Genomic DNA, 17481 nt, shown 5'->3' with positions numbered 1-17481 from the left:
TGAGCGAAACATTCCCTAGAGCCTCTTTCTGTTGCTGCTATGGATTATACTAATGGAAGCCCAGTCAAAAATATGACCAATCGTAATCGAGCACATAATATGTTTCTGCAGAAAAGAAGAGCAGGATAAGCAATCTCAAAATGGAGATATGCCTAATCAAGTCACAGTATAAATGCACAGCATTCATCATAATGTAATAATTTTTATTTTCATTTGGTTTTGATTTCATTTGGTTTGAGTGTTTTTTGTCAGATCCACTCGCAAACGGTAGACATGACATTTCAAGCTAGATACGAAAACATGGACGTGTTTAATTAGAAGTTAACCGATTCACGTTTCCTACAGTACTACACATCTTGTGGGTTGCCTAGCTAAATATCGGGGTATTATGAACTTCAGATTGCAGTCTCTCTCTCACTGACAGCAGCAGGAGCAGAGAGGAGCTTTTCAGAGCCGAGACTGATTAAAACATACCTGAGGTAGAAAAACGATAAAAATTGATTTTTATAAAAATTCCCAATCTACCCAGCCTTACTGATCTCATCTCCCTTGTTATTGAGTGCACTTGTTTTTTTTATCTCACTTAAATTCATATTCATTTCTGCAATTTCTTTCTAAAAAAGGTTTCAATGCAGTAATTTGTAAGTTATGATTTGCTAAAATTTGGAAGTAACAGAGATCCTGTTTATCATCATGTATTGTTACTAATGCACATTTTTAGTACTTTCAATGTTAAAATATGTAATCTATGGAAAAAGTATGCCTTGTGTTCTTGTTTATGAGTTATTTATTATGTTAAAAAATGTCAAACAAAAAGTTTTAAATTACAGTATATCCAAACAATGTCATACATTCAGAAATAATCTTAGCATACAAAGTATTTTATGACAACATACACATTAGCTATTATACATGTCTAAGAGAGTCCATAAATCATATTCTTCAGTCTGGCCCTTAGGTTTCAAAGTTGGACATGTTTAAATCCAAAAATAGCTTCATTTTTCATGGTTTATCAACATTGTCTACGTGAAAGGGTACAGTAAATTTTATTCATAGTACATGGTAATGTCATGATGTTAAAAATTAGAAGGTACAAATAATTGCACTAGCTTTAAATGACTATGGTTGCTTGGGCATTTACTTTTTTTAAAGCTAAAGTTAAAACAATGTTAAATAAACTCATCCATATGCAGAGAGGATGTTTGTTGATCCCAATATGAAATTATCAGACGGAAAGAAACTGATTGGTTTAAATGATATTGACATCCTTATTCAAAACAGACAACTGGTAATGGCAGATCACTGTCACCAAGAAGATGATCTGGAAAACTACCCAAACTGAGACTGACATTGCAGCTACGTGGCAGCATCTGCACTGATATGGATCTTATTTAGGAAAAGATTCAAAAGGGGTCAATTCTTGTAGAAACTTCCCATTTCTATTCACGTTCTATTACCCAAGAGAAATTTGTCCAACAGTTATAGTAGCTGAGTTTCTGTTAGCCATTTTATAGAAATGGTGTCGCAACATTTGCCCAATCTTAGGTTTTTGTCTGTGAATAGTACTTGTAGCCTCTCCAGTCTAACTATTACAGTAAGTTCAAAGAGTGGCATATTTTCCCTAATAGTAATTATTAGTTTTTTTTAAAACAAATAATATTAAAGTGAACCTGAGTAACATTTTTATAATGCACCCATAATGCGCTCTTAAAATTGTTAGTGTACAAATTACTGACTTGATCTTCAGTATGGTATATCAAACATTATGAATAAGCAGGGCAAGACATTGCCCTATGATGATCCAGTAGAAGTATAAAGTAATTCCATTGTTCAAATAAATAAAACTGAGGTCAGTAGATTTCTATCAGGATGATGCTACATGTCGCTTGTAAAAATAGTCTGAAAAAAATACCTAATGCCTTAGTTGGATCATTTGGATTAAGAGAATTAAGCATCCTGATGTTCTTTGTAGACTTAGGGAGAACCTTTTACCATAGTAATATAATGTTCTACTCAGTAGAGTCATAATACAAAAAATCTTCAGAACAAGTATAAAAGGGTCTCTCCTTATTACTCATTTCTTTTTATTTCTGCACCTCATTTTTTCCATTTCAAATTGCAATGTCATGGTGCAACATAACCTAACTATGTTTTAGCTTTCAGATTATACAGTACATTCTCTGTTATTATGATCATAAATCTTGTAAAACAACAGCATATTGACTAATATCTCCTGACAATAAAATTAAATTATTGACTTGATCTTCAGTATGGTATATCAAACATTATGAATTTATTAGCTTTGGCCTCTGTTGCTCATATCACATATTTCTTGCTTTAATGGGAAACAAATGAATGACACCTGAGCCAGCATGAAACTGAAACTACAATAAACCTGTGCGCACATAACAAGCAAACAAAGATAATGATAATCAAATACAGTGTGACAGTAAGGCAGGCAATTGTCACACACAAGCAGAGAAAAAGATAACTGCATGGGCTGGAAATCTCCCATTCTCAAACAATTCATAAAAAGACTTAAAAAAAATTCTAGCCCTTGGTGATGTTCAAATGCATTTTTGTTCAAATAAGCATTTACTTTTAACACTGTATGCTATTTGTTAAATAATCTAGAAAATTATTTTGAAATCACATGAGATGTTAAACTACACCAGGCTTTGTAATTTATGATGATCTTTGTTTCATTGGTTATTCTAAGGCATTGAACTGTCAAAGGCTGTTTCTGCTTACAGGAGTTTTAATCATTTTGTTTTGGTTTTCCCTTCCAAATCCAAAATACCCACACTCCAGTTCTACTCATCAGCCAGCTCTGGACAGATATAGAACAATATATTGCTTCAGTTCTTCAAACAGTAATGAGCCTAATTCCACAGTACAAACTATAAAGCCTCTCATGTTTTCATATGCTTTCCTCTAAGTACTAGGCTTAAACACTTTAAATCACACTTTTTTTAAAAAAGGCACATGTACATTAAGACATTTTTATTACAAAATTCCTTACAGAACACAAATTTTGGAGAAAGAATTTTTAGATTTCAACAAGAGCAATAATGAAACAATAACGTTATACTGAAAGTGTATGTGAACCCTTTAAAAGAGAAATTTACTTGTTTATCCTTTACAAATGGTAAAAATATAGCTTTTCTCATCACCATCATTTTTAAATGGTCCATGACCAGAAAATGTTCTGTTTATAAACTGTTCAAGTGCCAATACAAGCATAACACCTTGGCCTCTAAACATATTCATCTGCAGTAGACTAAAATCTGATCAATGCCCTTGTCATATTACCTTCTTTGGCACCAAAAATAATCCTTTTTCAAGCAGGATGCACAAGCCCTTAAAATGTCACTATACAAGAAAGTATTATCCATCAGGACGACTTATTTTTAGATAGCCAAGCCAGGTGTCCTTGGCCAATGCAGCAGTTGTTTATATTTATCTTACTTCAAAGAAGCATGCCTACAAAACTTTCTGAAATAATTTTATTATTAAAGTGCAGAGCCTAAAGGTTTGAGGCCTTTACACATTTTTCAGGGCACAAGAGACCGGAATCAGTACCAACCATCTTTAATCAAATAGTAACATGTATTAAAGAAGAAAAATGGTACTAATAATGAAGAATACTGGGGTTGTTTGGCCCCCAATCACAAAGTAAAATGTAAAACTATGTACATCAAAGTAAACCATTTGAATAAGGTTTGCTTTTAGTACTGAAAGTTTCTGACACAAAGATCTAGCTAATCACAGAGACTTCGAAATGTTTATACAGTATTAAAGATTTACATGTCTGTGAGTCTCAAATTTACTGTGAAACGGATTCATAAAACAAATTCTCTCAAATAAAAAAACTGCAACTCGGCCGATATTTGGAAAGTTTTTACCATCCTAGCTAACTGTGACAGGGATTACCCATAGAACAAATGCGGTACTTTTTCCCTGATAGATTTAAACATTAAAATTGCATAATTAGGTACATTCCCTTATTAATACTCTATTATGTAGGGAGGCAATCACTAGCAAAATTGCTCACCCTGATCACACGTTTGAGCTTAGGTCATGGTACTAGCTGACTGTGACAGAGATTCCCAAAGCTATAGATGTCCCCAAGCTGGACCAATGTTTTTGGCTCGAAATTGTGGTCTTTCCCCACTTTTTCTTTACTAGAAATCAGGATCCAATTGGAGATTTTATGGGCAGAGTTAATCTCTTCTAGTATGTTTATGTCTTTTATGTGTTTTATATGGTCTAAATTGTATGAATCTCATCACATTTTGAAATTTTCAACTTAAAATTGTACAGAATTACTCAGGAAAGTAACTGCTGGCACACAATAGCTGCTACATGCTATCCAGGTGGGAGATGGACTATGGGTCCTACATGTTTAACACTTTTAGCTTCTTGAAATGAAAACTGCTAACCAAATGCAATAAATAATTATCTTGTACAAGAAAGATACAGAAATCTAAAATGATTTGCTAGCAATACAGTTTCTAGTTAGTATGATAACAAAGTAACAAAGATGTTGATAATGTCGAGATATTCTGTGACGCTTCAGGTTTAAGAACCACTGAGCTAGAGAGTAGGTTGGTATTAGTCAGATGTGGCATCACAAGGGGGCATGCCCTGGTAGAAGGAAGACGCTTCTCCTTTGTAGTCCCAGCTGTCCTGGCTTCTAGGTGATGAGCCACAGCTGGGCAGGTCCTATAAAGGCACACTGGACACCCCACAATGGGACAAGCAGGGCTACTCCCGGAAGGGGGGAGTTTACACCGACATCATTTTCACGCACAAACTTCTTGTTTTGTTATTAACTTACTTACCCTGCTCACCAGAATGGACCCCGCTAAACAGGGTAAGTCTGGTCTGGTCACTGTTGTGCTAGCAGCTTTTTTTTTACCCAGGCTGGACCCTGTTAAATAGGGTAAGCCCATCTTGGGGGTCACGAGGCACAACGGTACACTTTTTTTTCTCTATTTTTTAGTCTTTTTGTACTGTTTTTGGTCCCTGCTCACCTCACACCAGTGCTTCAGTCCCCTCAGCTGGGGCGTTGACATTTTACCGGTGCTCACCGCAGTGCCTCCCACACCACACTGTCACATACGGCGCCCAACGTCGGGCCGCGGTGAAAAGGTTAGCAAGCCGACACTTTGTTTTCTTTTTTCTGCCGCCACGTGAGAATGCGGCAGAAGGAGTACAGCGGATGGCAATTGCGCCTAGCTGCAAAAGCATTCTCACGGCAGCTGTTACAGAATTCAGTTTTTGTTTCCCTTTTTTTCCCGGGGCTAGGCTGAATCCCGCTTTAAGCGGTTATTCACTTTTCACTTCCCTGTTTTGTGCAGTTTCAAGAGGTCCCCCACTGGCTCTAGCGGTTTCAGAAACCCCGCTGACCCTAGCGATTTCAGGTCCCCTACTGATCCCAGCGTTTTTTTTTTTAAAAGGTCCCAGCAGGCCCAAGTGGCCCCTGTCCTGCTGCTCTTCCAAGCGGTGCTCCTTTTTTAATCCAGTCTATACCCAGATTTTTTTTAAAAATATTTTTTTTTCCTGAACTTTTTTTCCCTTGTCCCATGCACCCTCCCCTAGTCCACCAATCAGGGACTTCACTCTAGCTGGTGACTTCTTGACCCATCGCCAACTGTATTTTCCCCAGTTAAAAAGCGGTGAGCATCACTTCTAACCATGTTCCTCTGTTTTTTGTGTGACTTGCACCAACTAAGCCCTCACAATCCTGTGCACGGACATTTTACCAGTTCAGCTCAATGCTAACCCAGACAACCCATTTGAGAGAATCGACAGTCAGCGCAAGGCTACAGGAGGATCCTTTTCTCGCTCAACCCGATAAGCTGCCACAGAATTGGAGTGACGCTGAGCCAGCAGAGCACGGATTGGACAGCACCGTGACGGACCCAGTCAGCTTTTCCCCCATCCTTCCACTCAAGGGGTTACGAAGCCACAGTTGTGGATGATATTCATCATTACTGCCCTTGAGAATTCAACTGTTATTTTAACACCTGTTGATATCAATTTATTTAATTTAAGTAGCAGTATTTACCCATGAGCACCTGAATGTTATGTTAATGAGACTGATTAGGAAGTTAGTGTAACCAACAGCATACTAAACGTATTATCCTTGTTTTTATGTATCTCTGCTTTGTACTCACTATACAGTAGCTTGATAATTCTCATGTGACGAACTGCCATCTGTATTCAGGAAGACTCTCATGTATTTACCCTGAATGGGTTTATGTACAAATTGTTTTAAGCACCAATAAATGAATCCCACATTTTGTGAGTCCTTCTGAAGACTCCTTGTTGTTCTGCTAATTGTTCCCTAATAGCCAAAGTAAATTCATGCAATTTACAGTTACAACTAAACATTATGCCAGTAAATTCACACAAACCCCTACATCAGTCAGGGTTCTCTTGCGGCCCTGAGGCCACCCGAGCATTTGCAGACATGCAGTAGAGCTGGCAAGGGATGTGCCTGTCCAGATGCACCTCCTGTAGTGGCTGTTGTGTGTTACAGACGTTTGCCTACACTTCCTCATTCTCCCTTGTTTGGTCATGGCTTCACAGCTGTGATCCAAGATATGAAATACACACAAATGACCTTTCTAAATTGGGTGGGTTTAACAAAAACAATGTAACTGGACATGATGTAAATTTTCATTGAAAAAATCAAAAGTGGGAATGGTGAACTAAAATGCAAAGCATGAAATGGGGGGACTATGTATAAAAAGGGCTGTGATTCCTATATAGTTCACCCAATATAGATGTAAATACCCTTGAATTAAAGCTGACATTCTACACTTTAACCACAGAGTCATTGTTTCATTTCAAATCCAATGTGCTGGAGTACAGAGCTAAAACAAAAATTGTGTCACTGTCCAAATACTTACAGACTGCACTGCACATGAGAAGCACTGAGCTTTGTTTTATCCTACATTATTGTTCTCTTCCTAACTTTTTTAATGGCTTCCAGGAAAGTGTAGCATTTTAAGCAAATGTTTAAATTAATACAATGTACCAGTTTAACTCTCGACTTGAAATACTATATAATATTGTAATCACTTTCCTAGAAAGAATGAATGTAAATGTGTTGACAAAGTATATTTCTGTTCTAAAGCAAAACAGGAAAATAAGAGAAAGTATACTTAAGACCAAAGACTGTTTTACATTCTGCTTCTGGTGCTCAATACCTGGCGCATGTTATCCAGGTGGGTTCTGTGGGTGCCCTTCTGTATGTTAAGCAGTTTTGGATTCTTCAAATAAAAACTACTATACAAATGCAATCAACTAATAATTATCTTTGATCAAGATTCTTCCTGAGAAAGCTGCCAGACTGGTAGAAAATCAGAAACCAACCTACATGCAACCTTAAAATTAGGTGTACAATGAAGAGCACACACACGTTGTAGAATGGGTATTTGGCTAAAAAGCAAAGCTATACAGTTAATTCCTATTGGGGAAAAAAACAGAACACTTTTCTTGAAGAGAAATTAGATGGGGAGAGAAATTAAGGTAAATTCTTGTCATGGTTTTCTAAGCAGGAACCTGTGCTTAGACTCATTTTTGTCAAACATTTTGTCATTTTGACAAAAACGTGTCATGGAACTAGAGCATGAAACAAACTATCCAGCAATGTGGTTCAAGCTTTTCCCCTCCCATTAAAAAAAACTGCTGGATTAGACCCTTGAATCAAAAGGTTAGTAACTACCAAACAAGCCACATGGGCAAAATGACCTCCTCTCGTTCATTACCTTTCTAATGTTCTTATGTTCTAACTGAGATGTTGTTTTTCGAGAGGCAGTACAAATAGCAGTGCTATCAGAGTAATAGCTGTTCTAAAAGGAACATCACAGTAATGGAAACGTGGTAGCCTGGAACATCTTCAAAACTGAAAAAAAAAACACAAATCTGAGAACAAATGTAGTGTATTGGTTTCAGAAGAAGAGTATTCAGAAGAAAAAACAGGAAATGCTTCCTTGCACAGAGTTGTATGGGTCTGGAGCATACTCCAGACATACTATTCAGGGATCATCAGGTTAATAGAAAACAAGCAAGATGGTCTGTTCTTGTATAACTTGAGGAATGGTGAAAGAAGGAAAAGATTGCTCAAAAAGAATTTTTAATGCAACAAAATGACACTGCAGGAACCTTTTTGATCCCCAGCATAGACGTACTGTACACCTTCATATCTTTTTAAAAACAACCTGATGTCCCACTCAGCACAGAGCATTAATGTCATCTGAGAATCTGAATGAACAGCACTTACCATCGAGAGGCAGCTCCTCTGCTCTCGGATGACAGCACAACAGCCCAGGAAGCCAGTGATCATAACCAGACCACCCGCAAAGATGAGGATGTAGGCCGAAACTGCAAATGTACTGGAAGCCAGGAGGCTGAGGTAATCGCTCTTGTCAATCAGAGTCCATATACCCACAGCCATTACTGCAGCTCCTCCAACCTGGAACAGACAGATAGGCAGAGAAGGTTCAGCAATCTAGAATTATTTAAAAATTCATGTCTGTGGGGAAAAAAAAACTCTTGGATGCAGGAAATACAAAATGTCATTTACTCTGATATAATGATTGGCATTACTTGTTTCATAAACATGATCTAGAATTATGTAAAGTATCTACAGTGTTGGTAACAGTAGATTATGATGGTAAATTTAAAATTAATGCACATTTTGTGTAAATAAGAAGGAAATGCAATACAGTTATTCAGGCTTTTTACATCTTTTTAGGTTTTAGTATCTTATTTCTTTTAACACAGGAGTTCAGACTGAAAACATACAGAAACTAGTTTGTCGCACTGCTTCTTGTACATATGTCTCATTACTCATCATTAGTCTATCAAAATCCACTAACCTAGGCAGGGAGTTATTATTCCCAATTAACTTCACTTCCTTTTTGTCCCCACATCACCACTGTAGAAAACATTTTAAAAATCCAGCATTTACTATAATTATAACTTCTAAATATCATATAATTTACAATTTCAGCTGCCTCCCATCACAACAGCTGTTGTTCAATTCAGCCTTCCTTGAGTGACAATTTTCATTGCAAATTTACAAATTAATAGAATGTTTGGGGTTTTTGGAGTAGGTAGCTGTCTGGCAGTTTATAGAGAGATATTCAGGAAACAGGTTTAGTTAGATTTTAAAGAGAGGCTTCTGTTTAATTTTGCTTCATTTTTTTCTCACACTTATCAAAAATTCTAACCAGAAGCTGAGTTTCTGTGTGTGTCCCATGACACTTGCCTATTTAAATACCTTGTTACAGTAAAACCAGAATATGGAACTGCACAACTTTTTTTTGGAGAAAATCAATGTCATAAGAGTCTTAATGAATAAATATTACATGTTACACTTAAGATGTTTGCTTTAATTACAACTTACGTTGTAACTGAAAGATGGGTCTGCTAAGCAAAGCTATAAGGTAACCTACACACCTGTCTTTCCATACCCTTTCCACAAAATAGATACAACACAATACATGAATAATGTACACAAAATACAAGAAAAACTGCTCTTGATTAGCGTTTACAGTAGTATGGCGTCCAAACTTATCTTAGCAAGGGAGATTGCTTGAATACTGTATGTGCATTACTAATACAGTATGTCTTTGTAAACTAGAGACAGGCTTTTATGAGCTTGTCTCCTATTTTACTGGCATCATTTACTCTGAACTAAGTTGAATATCCCCTTCTAATGAACACCAAAAGAATCCCAAACAAAAGAATGCAGAAGAAACAATAAAATAAGTTTCCTATGATTGTTTGATTATTTTTGAATTAGTAAATATTAGTAAATTAGTAAACACTATTTCTGAATAATTTCATTTATAAATGATGCAAAACAATCTGGAATGTTTGGCAAGTATTTTTTTTTTCAAATTAATGATATGCATACTCACTTTTGTGAGGTTACAGTACAGAAATTAAAAATGAAATGGCAGAAATAGTGCCAAGAACCACTTGCTGGTACCAAGAAAGTACACTGAACATGTTACATACTATAGATAGCAATGAATTTTAAGATGGAACCTAAAGAGGACTGAGGAATCAACAGAACTAATTCTCCACATCGTGAGGAAGCAATAAAGAAAATTATGTTCAGATATATATAATGAAAAGTACTTTTTCAGTATCAGGTGATATTAAAATATTCCCAGAACAGTTTATAGATAGTACAAAAAATAATTTCTGGACATAGAACATCATTAAGATAGCACCTATCAAAGACAGATGAAAAGATCTTAAATCTTGGAAATCTATAGAAATAGCGGAATAGGTTAAAGAATTTTTAAAAAATTATGAAAAGGTTTACTTTATGAAAAAGGCTACCTTTAACTTAATGAAATGACGAACCAGGGCCTGTATTAATAAAAGGTGAGTCCTCTTAAATGCTTAATACCCCATTTGGTTAAAAACAACCTAACCAAAATGTCTTTGGGAGGCAGCAGGAAACCAGAGCACCTCAACAAAATTCACTTGAACACAAAATATCCAGGCTCCACACCAGACAACAAGGACCCTAGAGCCGAGACAGCAGCGTCTAATGCCACTATGTCAACCTGGTGAAATACAGAACTTAATTACAGATGACTAAACATTTCTTTTATAAGATACATTCAGACACAAAAAGAGCACCATGTGCTTCAAGACAAAATCCAATCAAGTAGAACTAATAACAGACCAAGACAGATGAGTCACACACAACATGAACCCAGTCCAGTGCTGTACATTTCTTAATTGCCTTCTGCAGATTTTATTGTCTCCCAGAAAATGTAATAAATGGTATGTCATTGTGTATTTTGTTACAGTTTTATGGATATTCAAATATCTATCTCTTTCATATCACCTTAGTTACACTGTGCATATGTCATCTACAAAAAGAAACTCCCAATATTCATAAAGATCACTCAAGTACTATGCTTCCATTGTAATCCAGAGTTCAAGGATCTGCTTATATATACTGGCAGAGTAGATGTCATGGTTTGCTCCAAAACCCACAGATACACATTCCACTGTCACTTGTTGATTTGTAGAATTGTAGAATTGCTCTTGTGTGAACAAAGGGGAAAGTAAAAGCTACTGAACACACAAAGAAGATTCTTCAAGATAAGGTAACCCAGCTGAAGGGTAACCTTGTATTAGGAGGTTACTCCTAATACAGCTAACGCTGTTTTAGAGATCCCAAATTGGTTTCCACATTTATCACAGGAACTAGAACTTAGATGTGGATAGAACACATCACATATGATGATCACTGTTTTGAGGGCCATGACAAACCCCAAGTGTTTATTTTCAGACTAATCTGGTATACCATGACAGAAATACTTTTCAAAGCTATCTTTGGCTGAAGGGTCTATACTTCTGCCTCTATGTGAAGTGAAGGCAGAGATTGGTGTACCTTGGCACAGGCTTACAAGGCCTTCAGAAAGTATTCACCCCCTCCAAAAACACTACAAATATTAATGTGTTACAATGAATTACTGTATATTCCCCTTGTTTCACACAACATGCACAAAAATGTAAAGGGGCAAAAATATATTTTAAAATATTTTTTATTAATTCATCCCTTTTCATTATGATGGACCTGACTGTGGTTATGGGAACGTTCAACACCCTTGATATGTTTTCAGACTCCATCTCAGATCTATAGCTTCTCACAATTGTCAAGGAGTTGTGTGGACAGTTCCTTGGTCTTCAGTGCAGAGTTTCTGCTTTGACATGCACTGTCAATTGAGGAACCTTATACAGACAGGTGTTTCTTCTAAAATCATCCAATTGATCAACCAATTAAGCTAACCACAGGTGGACTTCATTCAGGTTTTAGAGTGATCTCAATACTAAATTAGAATGTACGTAGGCCCAACTTGAACTGTCATAACAAAAGTGGTAAATACTAATCAAGCTAAGACATTTGAGCGTTTTATTTTAAATGACATAAAAAATAGTGGAATTTTCTTTCATTTTGACACTACAGAATAATTTGTTTCAGTGACAAAAAAATCCATGTAAATTCTCTCTAGGTTTGCAACATAAGTTACCAAAAATCTAAAGAGTGTGAATACTTTCTGAAGGCACTATACCTCATCAAATCAGACGGGGCAAAGCCTTTCTCTTAAGGATACTAATATTTTCCATATTTTCCTTGTTAAGGCTAGTGGTGTGTTAATAATAATAATAATTGCTCACCACCAATGTGCAGCCCCACCTGGATGATGCGACAGCAGTCATAGTGCGTCAGAACGCTCATCACACACAGTTCAGAGATGGGGGGCATGATTAGGAGGCCATGATTGGTAAAGACCAATGGGAAATTTGGCCAGGACACCGGTGCAACACCTCTACTATTTTCGAGAAATGCCCTGGAATTTTTTTAATGAACACAGAGAGCCAGGATCTCGTTTTTACATCTCTTCCGAAGGACAGCGCCTTTTTTACAGTATAGTGTCCCCATGGCTATACTGGGGCATTATGACCCACACAGAACGCAGGGTGAGCGCCCCCTGCTGGCCCCAATAACACCTCTTCTAGCAGCAATCTTAGTTTTTCCCCAGGAGGTCCCCCATCCAGGTACCGACCAGGATCACAGCTGCTTAGTTTCAGTGGGTTGCCAGTTGTGAGTTGCAGGGTGATATGGCTGCTGGCCAATCATTTCTAGTTTTTTTCCAGTCTCTATCCTGCTGGAGAAAAATCAGACTTTGTGTAATTTCACTACTTTGTCTTTTTTACTTACAGCAGTGCTACCCCTGAGTGATTAATACATGCGCAATGCATTTTCAGCTTTTCAAATGTATGCTCTTCAATGTGAGACCTCAAGAAGAAGTGATGGCTCTGTAATAGTTGAATTCAGCACTGTTGCAGGTGTCGTGTGTGAATGTTTCAGGGGGTATCCAGAAATTTGGACTATCATCTGGCTTAAATATATTGTCAGATGTAAGCATGAAAAAAGGAAAAATAGGTCATGAGCTGAACCAGGATTTGCATATGTTTGCATATGCATACCAGAATGTGATGATGTTTACCTGACAGTCTGCCCATTTCCAGAATGGACACTTACCATTTATGTAAAGTTCAGCACAACTACTTGTAGCTGCAAGTGCACAGTCAATGATTCCAAAAACCTTAGAAAAACCACACAACCAAAGAAACCTGTTTCACTGCTTGTCAGTCTGTGCAGCTATGGCATTCTTTGCATGGTTCCTGGTCAAATTTTAGTCTGCCTAATACACACTGAATGATACCTGTAGTTGAACCTACAGTCCATTGGAAGGGACCCACAGACTTATCTTATCTTAGAAGTCTTATCTTCTGCATTAATTTGCAACATCTGGATGAAATAAAAGACAGATGCCGGTTACCATTACTAATTTAACCTGAGATAATGCTGATGATTTTGCTCAGAAAGCTGAGAAATGTATCCTTTTCCTAGATATCGTCTCCACGTTACCCAATGCCTCCTGCATACAATAATGCGTTGTCTAGTACTCCTTTGTATCTGCACAAGACAGTTCATTCATATATTTGTTCATTGCTCATTTGCGTAGGTTATTTTTAGTTTCTTATGTTTTGTAATTTGTCTGCCTTGTCAGTCAGTTGCAGATGTTTGCTTTTTCTATGCCTGGTTTCCTAGACCTTGATTACCATCTTGGACTGTTTTCCACTCCATTTCATTTCATTGCAGATTAGTGGTGATTTCAGTAGGTCTTAAGGCAGTACCCAAACTTCATCTCTGTTTTCCATCAGAAGTGCTCTAGCAAATATTTTCAGACCATAGCCTGTATGTAGCACTGGGGCAAATGTTTTCTAATAGAGCAAGACACAGGCTTTGTTTTCAACCTTTTCTCTATTAATAGAAGATACAACAGATTCAAAAATGTTAGATAAGTATTTATGCATGCTTAGGACTCCTTTGAGGCAGTTTAAACATGCTGTTCTCATTTTGTAAAATTAGTTTGATTTTCTTTTAAGAAAAGAATTCTAAAAAACAGTCAGATTAACTACAAGCATACAACTTAATGATCATGGCCCCAAGACTGGGAATGGCAGTGGAGCGCAAAGCATGGAACTCAAGTTATGTTTTTCAAAAACTGTGTGAACCTTTTTTGAATAAACAAACATGCACATCTGAACATCACCTCGTGGGGATTTTTTTTCCCCACATGCAGCAGAAATAATTTAAAGGTTTAAATCAACAACAGTTAATTTACTCACGTATATTAATGATGAAATTCATTATGTGTATGACACATGTATGCATTGAAATAGATTTAGGCCTGCACTGATTAAATAGTTTCAGTTTGAACAATGATAAACAAGAATTAAAAGTAGAATTAATGAACCAATAAAATATTTTTTTCAAAACATGTAATGCATATTCTTAACAACCACAAACTGTAGGATCTACACTGAACTGAAAATTTGGAACTTGCATTTAGATGTTATGTTTTTATAGTCATTGTATACTAATTAGGTTTCGAAACACTTGTATAAAGAAACAATCCCCGTGTGCCAAGTAAACCGTAAGTGCTCTCTCCTCAGCCTTCACACATGCCTTCTGGTGCACCTCAAATTGTACTTATGCAAACTGACGCTTGCCCAGCCACGTATCAGTGGTATATACACTATAAATTCCCTTTGGAAGCACTTATTTAGGACAGCGTAGCCTTGGCCTACAAGTTCTGCGTTAGTGGTTGTGGGAATCGCACAAAGATGTAGTATTTTTTTTTATTCCTGCCTTCACATTCTTACTGTATCATACAATCTACCCATGCCAACCACTTGCTTTTGGTACTTCAGCACCATGCATACAAAATAGAATTCCCTTTGTGTTATAGCTGAATTAATGTTTAATGTTTACTCCTTTTATTTAATTGGAATTCCAGCGCATGGAACACCAAGACCAAATAAAACAGGATGCCAGTTGCCTGTTAAGATATCACATTTCCAATAATAAAATTTGCTTTGAATAAAGATCATGCTATTCCCTTCTTTTTCCCCTGTTGCACTACAGTTCTTAACTGGTTATACAAGTTGTACTTTCATACATACTACAAAGAACATTTTCCTTGAGTTGATAAACAACAACAACAACAACAACAACAACTGATTTCTAATGGACTGATGGTATCTCTAAATTGGGAGCAGCTGACTATGCAAATAACACCAACAAAAGAGGAATTTAATGTATTATAACAAACTGGGATTGCTTTTATTTCAGGGTATCTAGCAATTTGCCCTTTAAGTAACTCTAGTGAATGGTTTTAATGTCAAGCTTCAGTTACTCTAGATTAATTCTGGTGATATCCCTGAGCCCTGCTTTTAGCAATTTAGTTTCTATAAACACAAAGCAGGAATTAGTGTATTTTCATGAAAACATACTCATTGCTGTGGCCTGCTTCTTTGGGCTGCCACTGGTTTGTTGCCAGGTCAATACTGCAGTCTTCAGGGACCTCAAGATTTGTTCAACTGATAAACAAACTCGCCTGAGCACAGACTGACACTCTATGATCACGGGGTCAGGCCGATGTCCTAGCTGACTTCTGGGTTTGAAAGTGCGAATAGGGTTTGAAGCTGAGAGCTGAGGAAAGAAATGTCAGGAATAAGACCATTGGCTATTCCAAATACTGGGAGGCTATAACAAAAAATATGATATATTAAGAATTCTTAATTAAAAAATACTAATGTCATGCAATATCCCCTGCACTCACATGCCATACCTTGTTAACGTCTCCTCCTTTAACAAGCAGGCAATTGTCATGCCCCTTACACAGGTAGGCCAGCCACCTCAGCTTTATGGAACTCACTACATTAGGAAGGCAGTACAGTTTATTCATTATAATGTAGCTAAGTAAGTCACTCACCAACTGTCATGTTTGAATCCAAAAGAAAAACACATACTGATACCACCAGTGTATGCACAGGCTGTGTATCCCTGGCAAGTGCCATGAATGAGTCAGGGAAAAAACACGGTTTGTGCTTTGCATTCAGTTACATAATTCTGAAATCTGACAGATTTCAAATCATCTTGTTCATGTCCTGTGTGAAACTCAGCAAGGATTCTGTGCCTGGGTTCCCCTTTCTAATTAAGCACGAGAAAAAAAGGCTTGAAACCACCTCTCAAAGTATTTTGTCAGGAAGTGTGACTGGGGAAAAAGGTTGACACTGTGCATTACTGTAAACGGTACTGAGGAACCACAGTTTTGAATCATGCATAATATTCGCAATTACCCAATTGCCTCTGTCCTTCTTGTCCTGTCAGCACAGGGAACAGTCACTTCTTACTTTATATTTCTTCCCTCACTTCTTACAGCACTGTCAATACTGGCTAACCCATACCCAGAAACTAGTGGGTTTTAGAAGAGGTTCCTTATGTTGCTGCGTATGGATCAGAACACATCCACAACACCACAAATGGTTAAAAATGTAAAAATATATCTGAAAACTGAAATACCACTTCACTAATGCACAAGCTAAAGAATGCTTTTTTTATACTAAGCTGTAAAAATTACTAAGCACTATTTATGCATTCAAATACATATTTGGAAAAATAAAGGATACATACTCTGGATACTGATTAAATGTTTTTGGTATAATTTTCATGAATTGATCATTCATGACTCACCATGATACTATTGAGTAATTTTGTTGCTTAAGCACTTAAACACCTCTTTAGTGAGAGAGTTAGATATCAAGTAAGAAAAACACAAAGAAACTGGTATGCGTTGAATTTCAGGGGAATGTTTGTGCCATAAACTGGAACCAGCAGTTGCTAGCAGTAGAGCCAGGTCCTCTTTTACCATGAATGTCAGAAAGTATGGCGCAGATGTGCAAAATAATAGTAATTGTGTGTAACAGACATCGACAGAATAATACAAGTGCTACAGTACAGAAAGAAGTGTGTAGTCACTATAGACTTCCACTTGTTGTGATCACTAGTAACCTAACTACATAAAATTACACTTATCAAGCGCTGGGACCTGTGTGCATTTTCTGCAATCTCATCCTGACAATAAGGTTGTAGAAGACCAGACCAGCACATTTGTGCCACACTGAACATTTGTGGCCAGGATAGCATGTGGCATCTGGGGTTCAAAGCTGAGTGAAGAATACTGCTCTTCCTGGCTCTATGAGAGGAGTGGAACACAATCCCACCAGGCAGTATCAGTAATCTGATAAAAAAGTAGGTGTCACAGATGTACAGGTCTGATTGCACCTAACCTTTCCTAGTGAAAATAAATATGGCAAATGCCCTCAAAATATAACCAATTAACAGAATAAATCAAAAGCACACTGGTTAATAACCAACAAAAGCCATGGCCCAAATGAAAATGTTCCAAGTATCATCCAAACTAGGCAGTTCTATAATTTCACTGGAAATCCATAGGTGAACTAAAAATATTTCTGTGTCTTTGCTTTTTAAAGAGGCTGGAGGCACCTCATCGG

General features: G+C 37.0%; 1 protein-coding gene across 1 annotated transcript in view; it reads right to left on the bottom strand.

Annotated features, from left to right (window-relative positions):
* tspan11 (tetraspanin 11) overlaps positions 1–17481 on the bottom strand; it is a 134441-nt gene that overhangs the window by 91837 nt on the left and 25123 nt on the right. The window contains exon 3 of the mRNA XM_088924200.1: positions 8297–8488. Coding sequence (XP_088780326.1) covers positions 8297–8488 — 192 coding nt within the window. The remainder of the gene's footprint in view (positions 1–8296; positions 8489–17481) is intronic.

Source organism: Atractosteus spatula, chromosome 8 (assembly GCF_055471065.1).
Source record: "Atractosteus spatula isolate fAtrSpa1 chromosome 8, fAtrSpa1.hap1, whole genome shotgun sequence".
Taxonomy (NCBI): domain Eukaryota; kingdom Metazoa; phylum Chordata; class Actinopteri; order Semionotiformes; family Lepisosteidae; genus Atractosteus; species Atractosteus spatula.
The sequence above is the reverse complement of the archived record's forward strand: the minus strand, read 5'-3'. Positions and strand labels throughout refer to the sequence as shown.